This window comes from Pleuronectes platessa, chromosome 11 (genome assembly GCF_947347685.1).
Source record: "Pleuronectes platessa chromosome 11, fPlePla1.1, whole genome shotgun sequence".
In the NCBI taxonomy this organism is placed as follows: Eukaryota; Metazoa; Chordata; class Actinopteri; order Pleuronectiformes; family Pleuronectidae; genus Pleuronectes; species Pleuronectes platessa.
The window spans coordinates 23,062,191-23,082,367 of record NC_070636.1 but is presented as its reverse complement, the minus strand read 5'-3'; the positions used below and the strand labels follow the sequence as shown (position 1 = coordinate 23,082,367).

Below are 20,177 nucleotides of genomic sequence, written 5' to 3'. Positions count from 1 at the left end.
TATTTTCCCGGAGAAACTCACACAGCTGATTGGCAACAACTTTTTCTAAGATTTTAGAAATGAAGGGGAGATTAGATATTGGCCTGTAATTGGCTAAAACCTCTGGGTCTAGGGTGGGTTTTTTGAGTAGGGGTTTGATGACAGCTATTTTAAAAGTGTGTGGTACATAACCTGATGATAATGACAGATTGATAATGTTAAGTAACGAACTATCAATTAGGGGCAGAATTTCTTTAAGTAATTTGGTAGGAATGGGATCTAAGATACAGGTTGTTGGTTTAGAACCTGAGATTAATTTGGTAAACTGATCACGGGTGATCAGAGAGAAGCTGTCTAAGTAATGGGTAGGATTCTCAGCCGTTTCTGAGATCTCTGTTGTTGGGAGGGTATTAGTGCCAATTGAGGGCAGGAGATGGTTGATTTTATTTCTAATAGTTTGAATTTTATCATTAAAAAAGGTCATAAAGATATTGCTTTTTAGGGATCGAGGAATACTAGGTTCGGTGGAGGTGTGACTCTCTGTCAGCCTGGCTACAGTGCTGAAGAGAAACCTGGGGTTGTTTTTTTTTTGTTTTTTTTCTTTAATCTTGATGATGTTTTCCTGCACGTGGAATCTATTGCACTTCTGTCCGTCCTGGGAGAGGGATCCTTCACATGTGGCTCTCTCTGAGGTTTCTACGTATTTTTACCCTGTTAAAAGGGTTTTTAGTAGTTTTTCCTTACTCTTGCTGAGGGTTAAGGACAGAGGATGTCACACCCTGTTAAAGCCCTATGAGATGAATTGTAATTTGTGAATACGGGCTATACAAATAAAATTTGATTGATTGATTGATTGATTGACAATAACAATACATGACTTAATTAGAGAGTCAGTGTGTGTTGGAGCTGAACTCTGTCCAGCTGTTCTATATCGTATAGGCTTCGCCCTTTAAGGCTATCGCTAGTGGGTTTATCCCTCACGCGCATGCGCAGCACTGAAAACTTTAGTCCACGCCCACCAACGGTGGGCCCCGCCCCGGTCTCACCTGCATAAATTGGGGTGAGACCTGCTGCTCGCTTCCCTTTTTTCTTCAGCCATGAAGCAGCACGGATCAAACATCCGCTTGTGCCCGGCCTGCCGGACCGGGTACATCATGTCCAATGACCTTCACGCCGGTCTGGCGCTCACCCCCGGAGCCACCTGCAAACTCCTCGAGGAGCCCGAGAGACGCAGGCGAGCTGAGGCTTACGCTGACATGGACGGTGACGGGTTCGCGTCGCAGCGCGACTTCAGCTTGGACGACGGCATCGAATTTTTCGAAAGTGGACCGGAGTCGGCTGACTCCGCTCCCGGAGCTGAAGAGCAAACTTATCCTCCAGCAGATCCCCCCCTCGAGCTCGAGGCGTCGGATGATGAATTGGATTCACTGCAAGCTCGCACTCCTCTGACGGCCATCGGTGCCCTCATGACAGAGCTGCCGGGAATCATCCGGAAGGCGGCCGCCTCCAGGCAGCTGACACGGTTGGTGTCTTCGCCCCGTCACGCAGAGCCCGCGAGGACGTGTCCTGGCCCCGTTTCCCGGGTATTGGCAAGTACCAGGACAGCGCGAAGGAGGAACCGGCCAAGATGAAAGCGCCGGTTCTCACCTACGTCCCCATCACAAGGGTGGTGGGGCTCTCTGACCGAGGTTTCCCCCCGGTCCCTCCACTTGAGCCTTGTTTGGCTGCCGTGTTCGGGGTGAAGGTTAACCCTCTCGGGGGACGGCGGCCCACGCCCCCCTCCCCTTCGAGCCAAATGGTGGCGAGGCTGGCGGACCGCTCCCACCAATGCTCTGCCCAGGCGTCAGCCGCAGCCAACAATGTAGCGCTGCTGGCACACTGGATGAAGTCCATGACGGAGGAGCCTGACCTCACGGATCGGGCAGAGGACTTGGCCAAAGCAGCGAGCACGGTGCTCTCCCTGAGTGCCGCCGTCGCTACGGCGACGTCCCGCATTTCCGCTTGGCAGACCATGATCCACAGATGTGTCTGGCTTGATCGCTCCAATCTGTCGGAGAGCTGCATAAGGAGCTCCTGGGAGCTCCCATCAGCTCGGACGGTCTCTTCGGGCCAAGGCTGCAGACTGCGCTCGATGAGATGCAGAAGACGGCAGATGCGGCTGACCAGTTCAAGAGGCACATGCCCCGGTCCTCCCGTCAGAGCAGACAACGGGATCACCGGCGAGATCACCGGGCTCCTTTCCATCAGCGGTCGAGGCGTCCCGCGGCAGCGCCTCGTCCCCCCGTTCAACCTGACCAGCCCCCTCCTCCTCGCGTGGGCCCACAGACCGCACGGCAGACACCGCGTTGGGGGAAAACGCGGCCAGCGCCCTCTTCCTGGTCCAACCCGCCGGAGGAACCTCCCAGGAACCAGGGGAGGAGATTCTGACATTTTGGGGGGGATTCGTGTGTTTTAAAAATGGAACATTTTCGAATAAAACAGTCTACTTCCGAGTCAGCTAGCTCCGTTGTCACTGTTTCACACACATCCCCCACACCTTGTGAACTGCCCGTTGATACACGGCGCAACCTCACCACATTAAGTCAGTACATCTCCTCTGTCACGAAGACAGAGTTTTTCCCCACACCTTTTTCTGCTGACAGTAAGTGTGACCATGAGCCATCGAGAGCCGTCTCCACGCCTCGTATGGACGGCACACACACTGTATCTGCACTCAGCGTCTCCCTTCCTCCTTGATCAAGGAGCGAGGGTTTGACTGCACATAAGAGATGCGTTCAGGAGCCTTGTAAAATAAAAGGACATCCTATGCAACAGTTATCTGACATCGACGCGTCATCCCCGTGTCATAGTCTGACCGCAAGTGCAGTTGAGAGCATGTGTGCTCCGGGGGCTTCTGATCAGCCCTTTCGCTGTGAGCCCCCCATGGGTTGTTCCGGAGAGTCCTCCGATGCAAACAACGGCGGCCAGGGCTCTAGCTTGGCTCGTCACCATGACAACCACAGAGCACCAAGCAAGTGCACGCCCCCTCTCAGAGCATTACTCAGAGTGGCAGCGCGTATGTTTGATGGACAAATGGATGGACAGGATTGTGAGCCGAGGTTACACTGCATGCGTCAGCGAAGACGCATGGTTGCCGTTCCTCCCTCAGTGAACGCAGATCTAATCCACTGGAAGAATCCCCGCACACTGTCAGCGGGAGTTCCGCTGGGAAGAGCTGCATCACACATTTCAGTGTTCACAGACGCATCTCTCTCGGGATGGGGGGGAACGTGTCTGTCACAAGTGGTGGGAGGACAGTGGCCAGCCCACATGTCTCTCCACATCAACGCACTGGAGCTCCTCACGGTGTGGAAAGTACTCCAGCATTTTGCGCCACTGTTGCGGGATCAACACATCCTGGTCCGCACAGACAACAAGGCGACAGCAGCCTACATAAATCGCCAAGGAGGAGTGCGCTCCGCGCAGCTGCTCAACATAGCGAGGCGGCTGCTGCTGTGGACACACACACACTTCCTGTCAGTCAGGGCAGTGTATATTCCCGGTGTTTTGAACACGGGAGCGGACATCATGTCAAGGGGAGGTCCTCGACATGGGGATTGGAGCCTTCATCCCGAACTGGTGATTCAGATTTGGAACAGGTTCGGCAAAGCAGAGGTGGATCTGTTCGCCTCTCGCGGAAACGCACAGTGCGCTCTGTGGTTTTCTCTGAGCGTGCGGGACAATCCTCCGCTGGGAGTGGACGCGTTAGCGCATCGGCCGTGGCCCAGGATGCTTCTTTACGCGTTTCCACCGGGGCCATTGATCCCACGGTTCTTGGATCGTGTACGGGAGGAACGGCTGTCAGCCATCCTCGTGGCTCCGGAGCGCACAGGCGCGTCATGGTTTCCATGTCTGCAACGGCTGATATCAGTGTTGCCATGGGAGATTCCGTGGCACGGAGACGCTCTCTCTCAGGCAGGAGGAGCGATCAGGAATTAAGGCCTCAGTATGCTTCTCCGAGTCCGTTTCGGAATGACGGACGGACGGATCGGACGGACCCTTTTTGATTTATAGTTCTACGAGCCTTTTTGTTGTGAAAACAATTCACCGCCAGATCAGTAGATGGCGCCACTGAATTCGAGCATAGAGAAGCCTACCTCATGAGGTATATAGAAGAAGTCCACGCTGGTTTATTTACGTCCTCCCGGCTCCTCACACACAGGGAACGATGGTAACAGAAACAGGATGTTGATGACGCGACAGTTTTTGCTGAATAAAGTGACACCCAGCGGGTCAAAATGCTTTTGTTATCGTGTCTTAGCGCAGCGGTTCCCCGGTCTTGTTTCCAAACGCGTTGCTAATTCAACAGCTGCAACAGCTTGAAGCTACACGGAGGCAGCTAGCTCCCCCCAGCTTCCACACACAGTCAGCACGGACAGCCGATACTAACTACTACCAAGTGTTTGCTTCTAACCTGACGGTGTTTGAGAAACAGTGTCATGACAGCCGTGGGATTAAAGTCAGCGGGTTTTTGCGCTGTTCCCACCGCAGTTAGCATGGTGGCTAGCCCGCTACCCCTGTTATCAAAGTTCGTTATAACCGTATGTGACCGTACACACATGCTGTAAGTGCTCTAACCAGCCACCGTCAGTCGGACACACTTGTCACATTAATCACAGAGTCGTAGTTGTGATTTTGGTTTAGAAAAATGAGCGCGGCACGAAAAGCTCTCCGAGGAGCCTCGGAGAGGCACGGAGAGGGCGTTCCACGTTGGAGAGGGCGGTCCTATCTGTCCGTGTCCGTTAAAACGCAGAAGCATACATTGGCCTTTACCCGATGATAGGTCAGCGTCTGTGGGCCTGGCCGCTGAACGGGAACATTTAGAGAGGCAGGGTCTCTCTCAAGATGTTGTGCGCACTATCCAGGGCGCCAGGGCCGCATCTACCAGAGCTTCATACACATCCAAATGGAGCGCTTTTCAGCGTTGGTGTGTAGACAGGAGTCTGGATCCCACGGTGTGTCCCCTGCCTCAGGTGTTGTCATTCCTCCAGCTTTTGATGGATAGGAATTTGGCTTTCAGCACGGTGAAGACATACGCTGCTGCTATTTCTTCCTGTCATGAGGGGTTCGGTGGCAGAACAGTGTTCAGTCATCCTCTGACAAAGCGTTTCCTGAGGGGAGTAAGAAGAGACAGGCCAGTGTCACGTTCCTTGGCCCCTCAGTGGGATTTAGCTCTGGTTTTACGTGCTTTGGTGAAAGCTCCATTTGAACCATTGGAGCAAATTCCACTTAAATTGTTGTCAGTCAAAACAGCTTTGTTGTTGGCTTTGACATCTGCAAAGAGGGTTAGTGATTTATCTGCTCTCTCTGTGGCACCTTCATGTCTTCGGATCCAAGGAGATGGCAGCTCGGCTATTCTACGCCCTAATCCTGCTTTTACACCTAAAAGCATCACGAGCTCTTTCCGATCCAGGGTGATCACTTTGGAGGGGTTTTTCCCACCCCCTCACAATTCAGAGGAAGAGGAAACTTCCCATCTTCTCTGTCCTGTGCGCACTGGCATGTTATGTTGCGCGCACGGCCATGGTGCGACGTTCTCAGCGTCTGTTTGTGCATTACAGGGAGCATTCTCAAGGGCTCCCTCTGTCGGCACAGCGCCTGTCTCACTGGCTTTGTGAGGCCGTTTCACAGGCTTACATTTCATCGGGCATGGACCCCCCACAGAGCATCAGAGCACATTCCACCAGAGGAATTTCTTCCTCGGCGGCTTTGCATGGAGGAATGACGGTAGAAGATATCTGCACTGCAGCTTCCTGGTCTTCTCCCTGTTCCTTCATCCGCTTTTATCTGCAGGATGTTTCCCGTTTCTCCATGACTCACTCTGTACTGAGTGTTTTGTCAGAGTGATGGATTATTGGATGCCTCTGTATGACGTTCTCCCTTCCATCTTTGGAGATGGGGAGAGACGTTTGATTTCTACTCTGTATTTGCTGGACTGTTACAGTGCGTAACTTTCGTCTGCCACGTCTTACAGCAGTTGTCTTTCCTGACCATTCCGTATTGGAATATTTTACATTATTCCATCACGACGTCTGGAATGGTTGATGGTTATTAGGCAGATGTGTTTATGCTTGTGGTACTGTACAGACCCAGTGAGGCATGGACAACATCGAGCTTCGCCTTTAACCCACTAGCGATAGCCTTAAAGGGCGAAGCCTATACGATATAGAACGTTAGTTACGTATTGTAACTCTAGATTCTATGAGTATAGGCGCAGCCCTTTAAGTCTTGGGCCTCACTGGTTTTCCTCTATGGCTGAAGAAAAAGCTATTAGTAGGGAAACGAGCGGCCGGTCTCACCCCAATTTATGCAGGTGAGACCGGGGCGGGGCCCACCGTTGGTGGGCGTGGACTAAAGTTTTCAGTGCTGCGCATGCGCGCGAGGGATAAACCCACTAGAGATAGCCTTAAAGGGCTGCGCCTATACTCATAGAATCTAGAGTTACAATACGTAACTAACGTTTCCTAAGACGCGTCAAGAGAAACTGCAGTGAACCGCTCGAGCCCTCCATTATATATCCATGGATCGAGCGGGACGATTCATGCCAGGCCAACCAGAATAGAAGCCTCATGCACAGCAGCGGAGGACAGCTGGCACTTTTGTCCAATAAGCAGCGAGTACCTCAGGAGGAGCCTATCGGCGATGAGGACCCGGGGATCTGGAGCAGCGTCACCATGTCACGGCTCTGCAGTTTATAAGCAGAGTGTCTGTCAAGCGCTCCACTCCTTCTCCCGATCACAGAGACAACAAAACAAAATGGCAAGAACCAAGCAGACCGCTCGTAAAAGCACCGGAGGCAAAGCCCCCAGGAAGCAGCTGGCCACCAAGGCTGCGCGGAAGAGCGCCCCGGCCACCGGCGGTGTCAAGAAGCCTCACCGTTACAGGCCCGGTACCGTGGCTCTGAGAGAGATCCGTCGCTACCAGAAATCTACTGAGCTGCTCATCCGCAAGCTGCCCTTCCAGCGCCTGGTGAGAGAAATCGCTCAGGATTTCAAGACCGATCTGCGCTTCCAGAGCTCCGCTGTCATGGCTCTGCAGGAGGCAAGCGAGGCCTACCTGGTCGGCCTTTTTGAGGACACCAACCTGTGCGCCATCCACGCCAAGAGGGTTACCATCATGCCCAAGGACATCCAGCTGGCCCGCCGTATCCGCGGAGAGAGAGCTTAAACCACTACTGCTCCACTGACCATAACAACGGCTCTTTTAAGAGCCACTTCACTGCACTCAAGACAAAACTCCTCCGCTGCCCCGCTTGTTATAGACCGTTGATGCATATAACACAGTGAATAATTGAAAAGTAAATAGCAATACCATTGAAGTATAATAAATTACAATACTTTCTGTAAAGTAACCACAGTATATTACAAGAAGACTTTCTACAGATTTAAACATTTAGCACTTTAGTTTTACAACATTAGCTGAACAGCAATACGTTTTTTTTGTATTTCATAATACTACATAAGAAAGACTTTACAGTCAAATATTTGTTACATTAGTAGCTATGCAAAGAATACACATTGGAAAGTATGCAAGCTAAGACCTGGCCTGCTGTTAATATAATCATTAATATTGATACTTTCACTTCACCTGTTAATTTGAACCATGGTCAGACCTAGCCTTTTCTGAGAAACCGATCTACTCGGGGGAAACATTTATTAAACAGTATAAGTTATCTAAAATGTTGTCTTTGGCAAAAAACATGTCCCCCAGGGATTGGAGCTCTTATACACAAGTGAAATATATTTGCAGCCTTGAACATAATTGTAACAGTTGCACTAGACTCATTCATCAACAAGACATTTATACCCCAACGACATAGACCCGGATGGATCCCTGTCACTGCAATTGTACTTGCATTGATGCATCTTACAAACAGTCACGCATTGATTTCCAAGGCAACCACATCAATGTCCTTTTCCCACTCATTTCTCTCCTAAAATGAGTTCAAAGCACCACAGCTCCACACTCTAAAAAGTGGGACTGGGGTTAATTAATATTTAATAAATAAATAATAGTAACCTTTATATAATAAAAATGACTTTATGCAGTTTTGAATCAAAGTGAGCTGAATTCAACCAAATAAGATATTTTTATTAATTGAATTTTACTAATTTGTGACAGAGTAAAATCAGCTCTGAATTGCTTAGTATAATTTAATTGTAATTTTTAGGAAAGTCAAAAGTTCCAGATATTTTATCAATTTTACTCATTGTGAGGCCCATAAGTTTTAATAATGTTACATTCCGCCAAAGGCATTTTGAGCCACATCATTTGTGATCTGTCGCACATTAAAGGGACCTCCGTTTTCTTTTAAATTATTTTTGATGTGTAGCCAATTTGCTGCAGCAGTTAAAAATTGTTTCGCGGTATTGAGAGTTATCAAACATGTAGAGGTGCAACATGGTCTCATGAAACGGTTCGTAAGATTTCTTATGAAAAGTTATGTACAAATTTCAAGAGTCATGAGGCTGGGGACACTTGACCTATGCGCTTCTCTCTTTGTGAAAACAAAAAACATGGCGGACATTCATCTAACCCTAACCCTTATATGTAAAATACAAATGAACTCTGCACCACGGTGATCTATGGATTCAGCAGGGTGACAGCCGCAGACAGAAGCTGTTCCTGAACCTGCTGGTCAAGGAGGACCCTGTAACGCCTGCCCAGAGGGGAGGAGGGCAAACAGTCTGTGGCTGAGGTGTGAGAAATTGGGTTGTTAACGAACAAAGGTGTCTCTAACTTGGTCCAAAGTGAGACATATGATTGTGTATAAAGCAAACATACATATTTTGACCATATCTGGCCATTAAATACCACTTAAAACAGATTTGACAGATTTGATCCAGCTTGGACCTCAGTGGGGTCTAAGAAAGTACACCCGAGAGGGCCTGTGTTTAGAGCAAGAGGAAATGTAAACTTTGTCGTAGGACAAAAGCAAAGACATCATCGTAAAGGTCTTGACCTCGGGGGTAACATTATATCAGTGGGGAAATTGTGGATGGCTCCTGCTCCTCAGGGATGACCTTTGAACCTTGCACCTGAGTCAGTTTTGATGGCTTACAGGATGGAAACTAAATATGCAACAGACATGGTATGAACTGTTTTGGAAAGGTCCTGAACTCTCCTACCATAGCCCAATGCAAACCTATGGGGGGCGCTACTGAGTAGGGCCAAAACCTCGAAAAAACTAGTTTTTACTGTTTTGTTAGTAAGAAAAACTAAATCTGACTAAACAGGTGTTTTTCTCACACCAAAAAAACATGAAAAAGCATCCAAGGTTCCCGGTCGCAATCTCACTTAATAGTGAAAACACATTAGAACTACAAAAGATGGGTTGAGATTAGGCATGTGAAAATAGTGTTTAGAAAACATATTAGCGGTTTGTTTTTATAACCATGAATGGAAATATTGAAACTGAAACACACATATCTTGCCATAAATATCATCAAAACTCGTTTTTATCACGAGACATTGCTAAAATATTGCGTTTTTCCACCAAGAATACAGCAATCTCCACCATCCTGCTTGATCAGAGCGCTACACAGGTCTGCAGGCGTACTTGTCACTGTGGGAAATTCGTGGACTACTCTGCATCGATGCCACTTCTGTCTGCGTCAGAGTCTCTGTCGGAGTGTGTTCCCTCCTCACTCCCCCTCTCACCTGCGCTTACTTAATACTTGTACAATATACACCATCACTTATCACAATTTATTAGGAAAACAACAGGACTGATGTTTACTTTCTTTGTTTGAGATCAGTTCTAAGTTTGAGTGATTAAAAACATCAGAGGAGCATGAGAGAGAGAGAGAGAGAGAGAGAGAGAGAGAGAGAGAGAGAGAGAGAGAGAGAGAGAGAGAGAGAGAGAGAGAGAGGTGAGCACATGTTTCAGTGTGTGTTGGAGCACCTGGACTGATGGATCTGATTCGACACCTTCGGCAGGAGAACTCTGATTGGCTGCTGGCATTTTGACCACTCAAACTCAGCTCAGCCTCTTTCATCTGCAGCTGAGGTAAGTGATGTATCACTCTATATGGAGGTTTAGCCAGCATGCTAACGTATATAGTTCAGACTCATAATTTAAGTTTAAAATTAAAATAGTGTAACATGATAAGTTAGCTGTTGTTACCTGCTGCTGCTGCTCAATGTGGAAATACTGTTGCTGGCTTGCCTTGTGTTTTCTGCTTGTTATATTTGATCCCAGTGGTATTCTTGTCATTATATATTGGCATTTAAATGAATGAGTGAGAAGCTAGCTGATGCTAAGTAGCATTAGCTCGCCTTGGTAGAGCAGGCCAGTGTGGAAAAAAACGCCTTTAGCCACGGACTATTTTCACATCTAAGTCGGTGAACTAAGGGTTCAACAAGACCCGACGTCAGTGTGGGTGGTTAATGAAACAGTACGGGCGGGCTTGGTGAGTTTTATTTAGTTTCTGTGGAGTTTGAGAAATAGTTGGCCGGGAAGCTAAGCTAACGCTCACATTGCATTAGCCACGTAGCTCCCTTCACCGGAGGTTTCTGCTGTGTGAGTGGGCGTGCGAGAGAGAGGGAGCCTGTCCCGTTGAATACACGTTACTCCCCCAGATGCATGCCGAGTTTCAGCGCCGTGCTGAGGGAAGCAAGTGTTAAGCGTGTTCGTTTATCCTAAATATGAGAAGATGGTCTTAACTCGGTTTGTTCAATCAAGTATTTATTTAGAAAGCAATGAAAGGTAACAATCAGCAAAGCAATGGGCATCCAACAAGTCGCATCAGAACACGAGACCCATCAGAACGCCTCAAACAGCCGGCGCCTGTCTGTTTTATAACAGTAGATCTTGGTTCTTCCTCCTCGAAAGTGCGTAGGCGTAGCCCCTCCTTCTTGGCTTTGGAATAAGGAAGTGACAAGTCTCAAAATGTTCATCTCTTGACCAGCCTTGACACAGCTGATGGCATGTGGGCCAACAGTGTTGACATTTGGAGAGAAGATTATTGTGTTCTTGCTATATCAAAACAATGTTCTGTTTGTACAGACATTCAAAACAATTTAACCAAAACAACGAAACAGCATTGTGACGCAGACACATTCTAATTTTCAAGATTAAACACTTGGAAGGAAAGGGTTATTATTAATCATTTGCGTGAAGGCCTTATCTGGCTCAAACTACTTCTATCTTTATTCATTTAGAGTTGAGTTAGACACAGACTATAGCTAAAATATTGAAATCCTAACACAAGCTAGGGCCGAAGTCTCGCTGGTTGGATTTCTGTTTGTGTAAAGTGTGGACCAAAAAATCCTTCACTCGCCTTAAAGCTTAGTTTAATTTATATACTTCTGGCGGATGTGTGCCGCACGTACCTTACTGTTCAGTGGCCACTGTTATTATATTTATAGTTATCAATTATATATTTTTAATTATTACACCTGTATAATTAATAGTAATCGTCCGCGTGAATCTGATAAAGCCATTAAATACATCGATATTAAAACATTTTTCAACAACCCGATTTAACCATCATAATTAAGTATGTTTTCAAACGTATTGATGGGTTAGGATAGCAGAGCCACTTGTTGACCAGCTTAGTAATGCGCGTCAGCGCAGCGGTGCTGCTAAAGGGAGGCCAGAGGGGCCACCTTGATACATTAAAGGCTATATTCAGAGTTCCCCCACCCCCTCTTACTTGCTCAGAGAGACACATGCAGTGAGATCAGAGCAAGTATTCAAGATTCAGGTTCCTATAATTTCAAGTTTTCCGTCTGCTGCTTGTGTATTTAGTACTTTCCCGACTGAAATGTGCATAATAAACTTTCCAAAACTGTTAAATTAGTGACCGCAATCTGTAATAGCTTTGTATCCTGTTTGGACTAGCTAGTGCTTGTCTTTTACTTTTAGTTTATACTTGTGTGTGTGAGTGTAAAATGTTAATTTATCCAATCGAATTAAAGGTTATATTAATTTATTTCCAGGTGCATGAAGACCCTTCAACTTCAACTTATCAAAAGGTATGTATCACACTTATATGCTTAATACAATATGCATTATTATTTTTTTTTGCTATACAACATTTGATCATTACTGCTTTTTGCATACATTTTTGCTGGTGAAAGCAGATTTGCTGCAGTTTTTGATTGTCAGTTAGCTCCAACCCGAATTTGAAGCATCCGGAAATATATTGATATACTGATAACTTGATGATTCATTTTGCTAAGATGACATTGTTTGCACATACTTTTACACACCATTCTTACCATTTGTGAATTTGATTGCGTTGACAATTATCATTCAAACCTTTTTCTTGTAATATTGTAACAGTGAAAAAAGGTTTAGTTTGAAAATTATTTTGATGTCAAATGTCTATAAATTAAATTTGAACTTAATTTGTACAACATCAAAAACAAAAAAAAAGGTGCCAAATCTCTAACATTACATTGTTTTATTTAGTTATTGGAACTATTAGTGATGTAGGCTACTTGTTTTTCTTGTGACTTTAGGTTTTCACCTATGGGATGGCAGTGTAAGATCTGCAAGTCTTTGTCTGCCACTAAGGGAAATCTACTTAAGCACTACAGACTGCAACACGCAACATTTGGTCGTGGGCAATCCCAGCCATGTCTACATGACAGATGCCCTTGCACATTTAAAACACGGAGTGCCCTTTGCACCCATTTGTCCAGATACCATACAGCTGAAAGTCTAGAGCCAGGAATCAGCTCTGTGTTTAGATTGTGATGCTTGTTGTTATACAGAGAAGGACTACTTTCAGCATATTTGAAATCATCTAAAGAGCCACAAAACTGTCTTTTGTGTATTTGAAGGATGTAACTTTAGGACAAATATATACAATAGATTTCTGAAACACAAAAGCAGAAGACACAAATACTATTTTTTGAGTGATTTTAAGCAAGAAGTGAGGGCAAGTCACCATAATCAAACTGTTAACCATTCAGATTTACCAGAGGCCAGTGATGGTGAGGGCACTGGTTTAGATTGTGATCAGGAAAGTGCATCCTACTTAGTTCTTCAAAGGATTGGCTTACTACTGCTGAAGCTAGAACGCATCTATAATGCCTCAGTGAGTTGCATTTTTTTTGGAACATTATCCTGCATTGATTGAAAAATATGGGCCTCTGGTTGGTGTATGGACAATGCGCTTTGAAGCTAAACACAGCTTTTTTAAGCAAGTTGTGAGGCACTCTAAGAACTTCAGAAATTTTTTGTTGACCCTTTCTACAAGACATCAGATGTTTATGGCATACTACTTGCATGCAGATTTTAAAAAACAGGCATTGTGTGTCACAAAAATATCTGTAGTGCCTCTAGAAGTGTTGCATTCAGACATACAGGAAGCTTTAAGAGAAACATCTCCACTTCTGTCTACTGTGCAGTTAGCTAACACTGTCACCTACTATGGAACAAGGTACAGTGCAGGGATGATCTTGTCTTATGGCTCTACTGTTGGACTACCGGACTTTGCTGAGATTATTCAGATAGCCATTTTGGACAACTGTGTACATTTTATTGTAAAGTTACTTTCTGCCTGGTATGAAGAGCATCGAAGATCTTTTCAACTGGAGAACAATGGGAAAATGGCTCTTTTGGAGCAGCAGAAACTTGATGTGTACCCATTGGCTGCATACAGCGTGGAAGGAAAACGCTTGGTTGTACTCAAACGTCACATCTGCTGTTCATTTTAGGTAATTTAAATAATTTTAGCATATTTCTGCCTCTTGTACATTTTAATGATATGTTTCCTATTTAAAAATGTACATTTAAATAAAGCTCCTAAATTTTATGATGCAAAAGTAGGGTGCCACGTAAACCATAAGTCAGTCCAACACACAAGTTATCAGTATGAATTCTGATTTGACACATGACTCACAACAAACACGGCAACACAAAAAGTAGCCAGTTAGAGTTCGTGTTGCTTCCTTGGTGGTTGGACCCCATTTAGTTGGCATCCTGCTGACACAACTTTTATTTGAATAAAGTTTTCTTAAAAAGGGATCACAATGGAAAATGGCAGTAAACAAATGTATCGTGATATTGACTATGAAATGCAGGCCGTGATTAAATGTAATGATAAAAAGATAGATTTAAAATGGTTTTATAAAATAATTTAATAATTTTTATTTTCAAAGAAAATTCTGTTAATGATTTATTTAAGACAGCCTAAGGAAACATTTTGAACTTTGAATGAATTTTTATTTAAATAACCATTACACATTCTCTTTAATTAATAATGAACTAATTATTTTTAACTCAATTGAATCTGGTGGCACACTCTACACACATGAATGTCTTGTCTCATCAATAAGTTTATGCTTGTAATGATATTCAATCTTTTTCTATTTACATTCTTCTCAGGCTTGCAGAGATGGAGGCAAAGCTTCGAGTATTGCTTGATGACCGAATCGAGAAGTTGTTCCATCCATTAGGAATCCCACCCACTGTGGAGGAGCTGCAAACTGTTGTGAAGGAGACATTTGGAGTTTCGGACGAGTTCAGTCTTCAGTATTTGGACTCGGAATTCGAGGATTACTTCACTTTTCATAAGAGTGACCAAATTAAACACAAGGATACCATAAAGGTTGTTCAAGCTGCCCCGATTATTCTTAACTTGCTTCCGCATGAAGAAAGTTTGGACAGTTCCTTTGGTCAGCAGTCAAATTCATCATATGCAGGGTCGAATGAAGAATCATCTCCTGGGACAACTTCTTCATCGGACACTATTATCCTGCCCAGGCGAAGTCCCACAGAACGAAGCCAGCCATGGCCAAAGCAGTTCCCCATTCCACAGTTTGCATATGAAACTGAAATGTACCTTGAAAGAGCCAATGAAGATTACACAAAGAATGGAACCCTTCTGACTACCTCAAAAGTTAAGACAGACATTCTTGAGAAGCTGGCTGGAACTATATATACATATAGAGCCTATCCATCAAGTGCACAGATAAGTGATGTTGCTGAGGTACTTGTCAAGAAATATCCATGTCTCAAGGAACCGGGCTCCTTCTCAGGCTACTATGGCTGGCAACAAAGCATCAAATACAAGATGGCAAATTATCGCACCAAACTCCAAAGCTACGGTGTTCCTGAGGTGATGTGCAATGCACTGAAACGCAAGAGCCCTGCAGACCAGAAGTCAGCAAAAGGTGTAAAAAAGCCTCGAATGGCAGAGGTAAACTACCTCCCCCCTTACCCGGCAGGAGAGGATGAAGAAAGTCAAGAACAAGAGAGGATTAAGTTTCTTACTGAAGTAAAAAAAAAAGGACAACAACAAACTGATAAAAGAAACGATGTCAAAAACATTTGCACACAGAAGAAATGAAATCGTCAACCTATCGCCCACCATAGAGGACATATAAGCCAGATGGCCCGCTCTGTTTGAGGCATCTCATGTGAGTTACAGGAGCTTGAAAATTAAAATATATTGCTAGTCCATTGTTAAAGATTGAACTGTTGGTTTAGCATATTTAGCTCTTACATACAAAATGTATGTTTTGTGTTAGGTGGCTTCTTGCTTTTAAGAATAATATGTACACTTGTAATATTTTAGGCTTTAAAGCTGGTTTCATTATTCGTCTTATAGATTGAGGACGAGTTTCAAAGAATCACAAGGGTGCACCTGGAATCAAAGTTCATGTCCAAGCTGGATGAATATACTCCCAAGCTTCTGAACCTCTTCCAGTCCAAGGGAGGAACCATGGGGTTGAGGTTGCAGGCTATTCTACTCAAGGTATACTTAAATTAGTATAATATTTGGTGATATTCTATTTTAGGCATTTTGTGATCAAACTACTGGTTTAATTTGCTTATTACTTAAATCTACAGGAGGAAATGTTGGCCTGTGATTCTCTACAATAAGAATATTAAATAACTGCATACCTTTTGAAGTATACAATCAACTGCAACTTTATTAGATACTGAATTATTCAAGTTTATAATCAGTTTTTGACATTGTTGGAAAAATGTACATTCAATTATATGATGATTAATTAGGTCACAGGTGTGTGGTGCTCTATTGAGCTGCATTGATCTAAAAGTTGTTTCGAATTCTTTGTAATCCATGTTTAGATTCATGTGGGTGTCAGGAAAAAAACTCCAAATATAGGATAGTCCAGTACAATATCTTCAAAAAGGATTTCTGCTAAAAAAAAAATAAGCAAACAAATTTAATTTATTAAAACAATTATATGATGGTGTCAAGGTTTAAGATTTGCCAAGTAGTGCTTTGAGATGACTGATTCTGTTTTACTTTGTCGATTGGACACCAAACCCCTCAATCTGCAATGGTTGTGATTAACAGCCTTTTGAAGCACATGATGATTGTGATTATTAAGACGGTCTGATGTGATCATCCACAAATAAAGTGCTACATATGTGTGTTTACATCTAGACTGTTTCTCCCTCCTGTGTATTATCTGGTTCACAACACCAGCTTAAAACCAGAAAAGGGGGGGAAACAGTCTGGCTCTGTCCAAAGGTGACACAATTTGCCTGCAAACATATCTAAAGCTCACTGAATAACATTTTATGTCATGTTTGTTTAATCCATACAAAAAGCAAGCTCTAAAAGGTTGACTATGATTCTTAAACCATGAAGTTGATAATGTTTATTCTTGTCATTTCAGGCTCCAAGCAATCCTAGCATCAACGTATCCAGAGATGTTGTCATTCGTTGTTTGATTGTTTACCTCGGGGAATCGACAGATCAAATCTTAAGAGTATGATGTAAGTTGAAGAACACATCAAATATAAAGATGCTGATCACTATTTCTTTCATCTTTCCCCCCTTGTATGTCTTGGGAAGGTCAAAATACAATCACAAGTAACTCCCAGTAATTCTTTGCAAGCTACTAAGGTTTGTGAAGTCATGCAGGTAATCATTGTGCATTGTACATTTGTTTTCCATTAGGGAATTTTAAAGTACAAAATCCTCCCCATCCATCTGTTTCATCAGCTGGCAGAATTCAAAAGTTATAAGTAGTTTACTTATTGTCTTTATAATGTAGCCCTTAAAGTTCCTAGCTAGGAGTTTCTTCCTAAGAACTATTCACAAAGCAGTTGAGAGAGACCTTTATAGAGATACAGAAGGAACAGAGTTTATTCAGTTGCTGTGGTCGACATCAAGAATCAATAATGAGCTAACAGTGCTTTATAAAGATTGGTTGACATGTGACCAACCTTTGTAAGTCAATGTAAAATAAGATAAATAGCAATACATGCGTGTCAGGAAGAAAATAATTTATGTAGGTATCCATTGATTTAATTTTAGAATTGAATTTACAAATATCTACAATTCAGTTCAGACCATCCTCTCTGGTGTCATTGAATTTGTATAATTTGTTGGTGAGCTGGTTTAATCCTTTTTAAGTTATCTGGGATGGCAATATACTTTTGCAATAACATGATCTCAGATTTTTTTTTTTATAAATGGTTAAATAGGCTTTGACAGCTTATTTCAATAGATTTTATTGTCCAAAGGGTTTGATGCACTTAAGGAGAAGTTCAATTAGGACATTAACATTTGGCTGTATAGTCTGAGAAACAATATTTTTGCTCTTTCAGGATGCTGATGAAGACAGTGTGTCGCAGGATCTTGCTGACCAAAAGATGAAGATCTTCAAGATTAAAATCTCAGAGGGTGCCGACAAAGTTGGTATCGTGGTGGAAAGCGTAACGTTAGTTACGTATTGTAACTCTAGATTCTATGAGTATAGGCACAGCCCTTTAAGGCTATCGCTAGTGGGTTTATCCCTCGCGCGAATGTCAAGCACTGAAAACTTTAGTCCACGCCCACCAACGGTGGGCCCCACCCCGGTCTCACCTGCATAAATTGGGGTGAGACCGGCCGCTCGCTTCCCTACTAATAGCTTTTTCTTCAGCCATAGAGGAAAACCAGTGAGGCCCAAGACTTAAAGGGCTGCGCCTATACTCATGGAATCTAGAGTTACAATACGTAACTAACGTTCTATATCGTATAGGCTTCGCCCTTTAAGGCTATCGCTAGTGGGTTAAAGGCGAAGCTCGATGTTGTCCATGCCTCACTGGGTCTGTACAGTACCACAAGCATAAACACATCTGCCTAATAACCATCAACCATTCCAGACATCGAAATGGAATAATGAAAAATATTCCAATATGGAATGGTCAGGAAGAGACTACTGCTGTAAGACGTGGCAGACGAAAGTTACGTACTGTAACAGTCCAGCAAATACAGAGTAGAAATCAAACGTCTCTCCCCATCTCCAAAGATGGAAGGGAGAACGTCATACAGAGGCATCCAATAATCCATCACTCTGACAAAACACTCAGTACAGAGTGAGTCATGGAGAAACGGGAAACATCCCGCAGATAAAAGCGGATGAAGGAACAGGGAGAAGACCAGGGAGCTGCAGTGCAGATATCTTCTACCGTCATTCCTCCATGCAAAGCCGCCGAGGAAGAAATTCCTCTGGTGGAATGTGCTCTGATGCTCTGTGGGGGATCCATGCCCGATGAAATGTAAGCCTGTGAAACGGCCTCACAAAGCCAGTGAGACAGGCGCTGTGCCGACAGAGGGAGCCCTTGAGAATTCTCCCTGTAATGCACAAACGGACGCTGAGAAAGTCGCACCGGGACCGTGCGCGCCACATAGCAGGCCAGCGCGCGCACAGGACAGATAAGATGGGAAGTGGCCTCTTCCTCTGAATTGTGAGGGGGTGGGAAAAACCCCTCCAATGTGATCACCCTGGATCGGAAAGAGCTCGTGATGCTTTTACGTGTAAAAGCAGGATTAGGGCGTAAAATAGCCGAGCTGCCATCTCCTTGGATCCGAAGACATGAAGGTGCCACAGAGAGAGCAGATAAATCACTAACCCTCTTTGCAGATGTCAAAGCCAACAACAAAGCTGTTTTGACTGACAACAATTTAAGTGAAATTTGCTCCAATGGTTCAAAAGGAGCTTTCACCAAAGCACGTAAAACCAGAGCTAAATGGGGGCCAAAGAACGTGACACTGGCCTGTCACGCTGAAAAGTGCTCCATTTGGATGTGTATGAAGCTCTGGTAGATGGGGCCCTGGCGCCCTGGATAGTGCGCACAACATCTTGAGAGAGACCCAGCCTCTCTAAATGTTCCCGTTCAGCGGCCAGGCCAACAGACGCTGACCTATCATCGGGTAATTCCTGATCGCTCCTCCTGCTTGAGAGAGAGCGTCCCCGCGCCACGGAATCTCCCATGGCAACCCTGATATCAGCCGTTGCAGACATGAAAACTATGACGCGCCTGTGCGCTCCGGAGCCACGAGGATGGCTGACAGCCGTTCCTCCCGTACACGATCCAAGAACCGTGGGATCAATGGCCCCGGTGGAAACGCGTAAAGAAGCATCCTGGGCCACGGCCGATGCGCTAACGCGTCCACTCCCAGCGGAGGATTGTCCCGCACGCTCAGAGAAAACCACAGAGCGCACTGTGCGTTTCCGCGAGAGGCGAACAGATCCACCTCTGCTTTGCCAAACCTGTTCCAAATCTGAATCACCAGTTCGGGATGAAGGCTCCAATCCCCATGTCGAGGACCTCCCCTTGAAATGATGTTCGCTCCCGTGTTAAAAACACCGGGAATATACACTGCTCTGACTGACAGGAAGTGTGTGTGTGTCCACAGCAGCAGCCGCCTCGCTATGTTCAGCAGCTGCGCGGAGTGCACCTCCTTGGCCATTTATGTAGGCTGTTGTCGCCTTGTTGTCTGTGCGGATCAGGATGTGTTGATCCCGCAGCAGTGACGCAAAATGCTGGAGCACTTTCCACACCGTGAGGAGCTCCAGCGCGTTGATGTGGAGAGACATGTGGGCTGGCCACTGTCCTCCCACCACTTGTGACAGACACGTCCCCCCCCATCCCGAGAGAGATGCGTCTGTGAAAACTGAAATGTGTGATGCCGCTCTGCCCAGCGGCACTCCCGCTGACAGTGTGCAAGGATTCTTCCAGTGAAGAAGATCTGCGTTCACCGAGGGAGGAACTGAAACCATGCATCTTCGCTGACTCACAGGATCGACGTGCAGACGAATGAACCATCTCTGCAGACGTCTCATGTGTAACAGACCCAGGGGCACTACCACGTGAGCTGCTGACATCATGCCCAGCAGGCGCATGACAGAGAGAACTGTCACAACATTGGGGGGCGTGACGCGCCAAAGAAGAG

General features: G+C 45.1%; 2 protein-coding genes across 2 annotated transcripts in view; one reads left to right on the top strand and one right to left on the bottom strand.

Annotated features, from left to right (window-relative positions):
• LOC128451409 (histone H2A) overlaps positions 1 to 20,177 on the bottom strand; it is a 41,284-nt gene that overhangs the window by 9,707 nt on the left and 11,400 nt on the right. The gene's annotated exons all lie outside the window — the stretch shown is intronic.
• On the top strand, positions 6,769 to 7,185 carry LOC128451417 (histone H3). Its single transcript, XM_053435246.1, has one exon. It carries the CDS (start codon positions 6,775 to 6,777, stop codon positions 7,183 to 7,185), a length of 411 nt encoding a protein of 136 aa, XP_053291221.1. The 5' UTR covers positions 6,769 to 6,774.

Excerpts from the sequence above, each read along its gene's own strand:
- LOC128451417 (XM_053435246.1), top strand. The coding sequence starts at position 6,775 with ATGGCAAGAACCAAGCAGACCGCTCGTAAAAGCACCGGAGGCAAAGCC.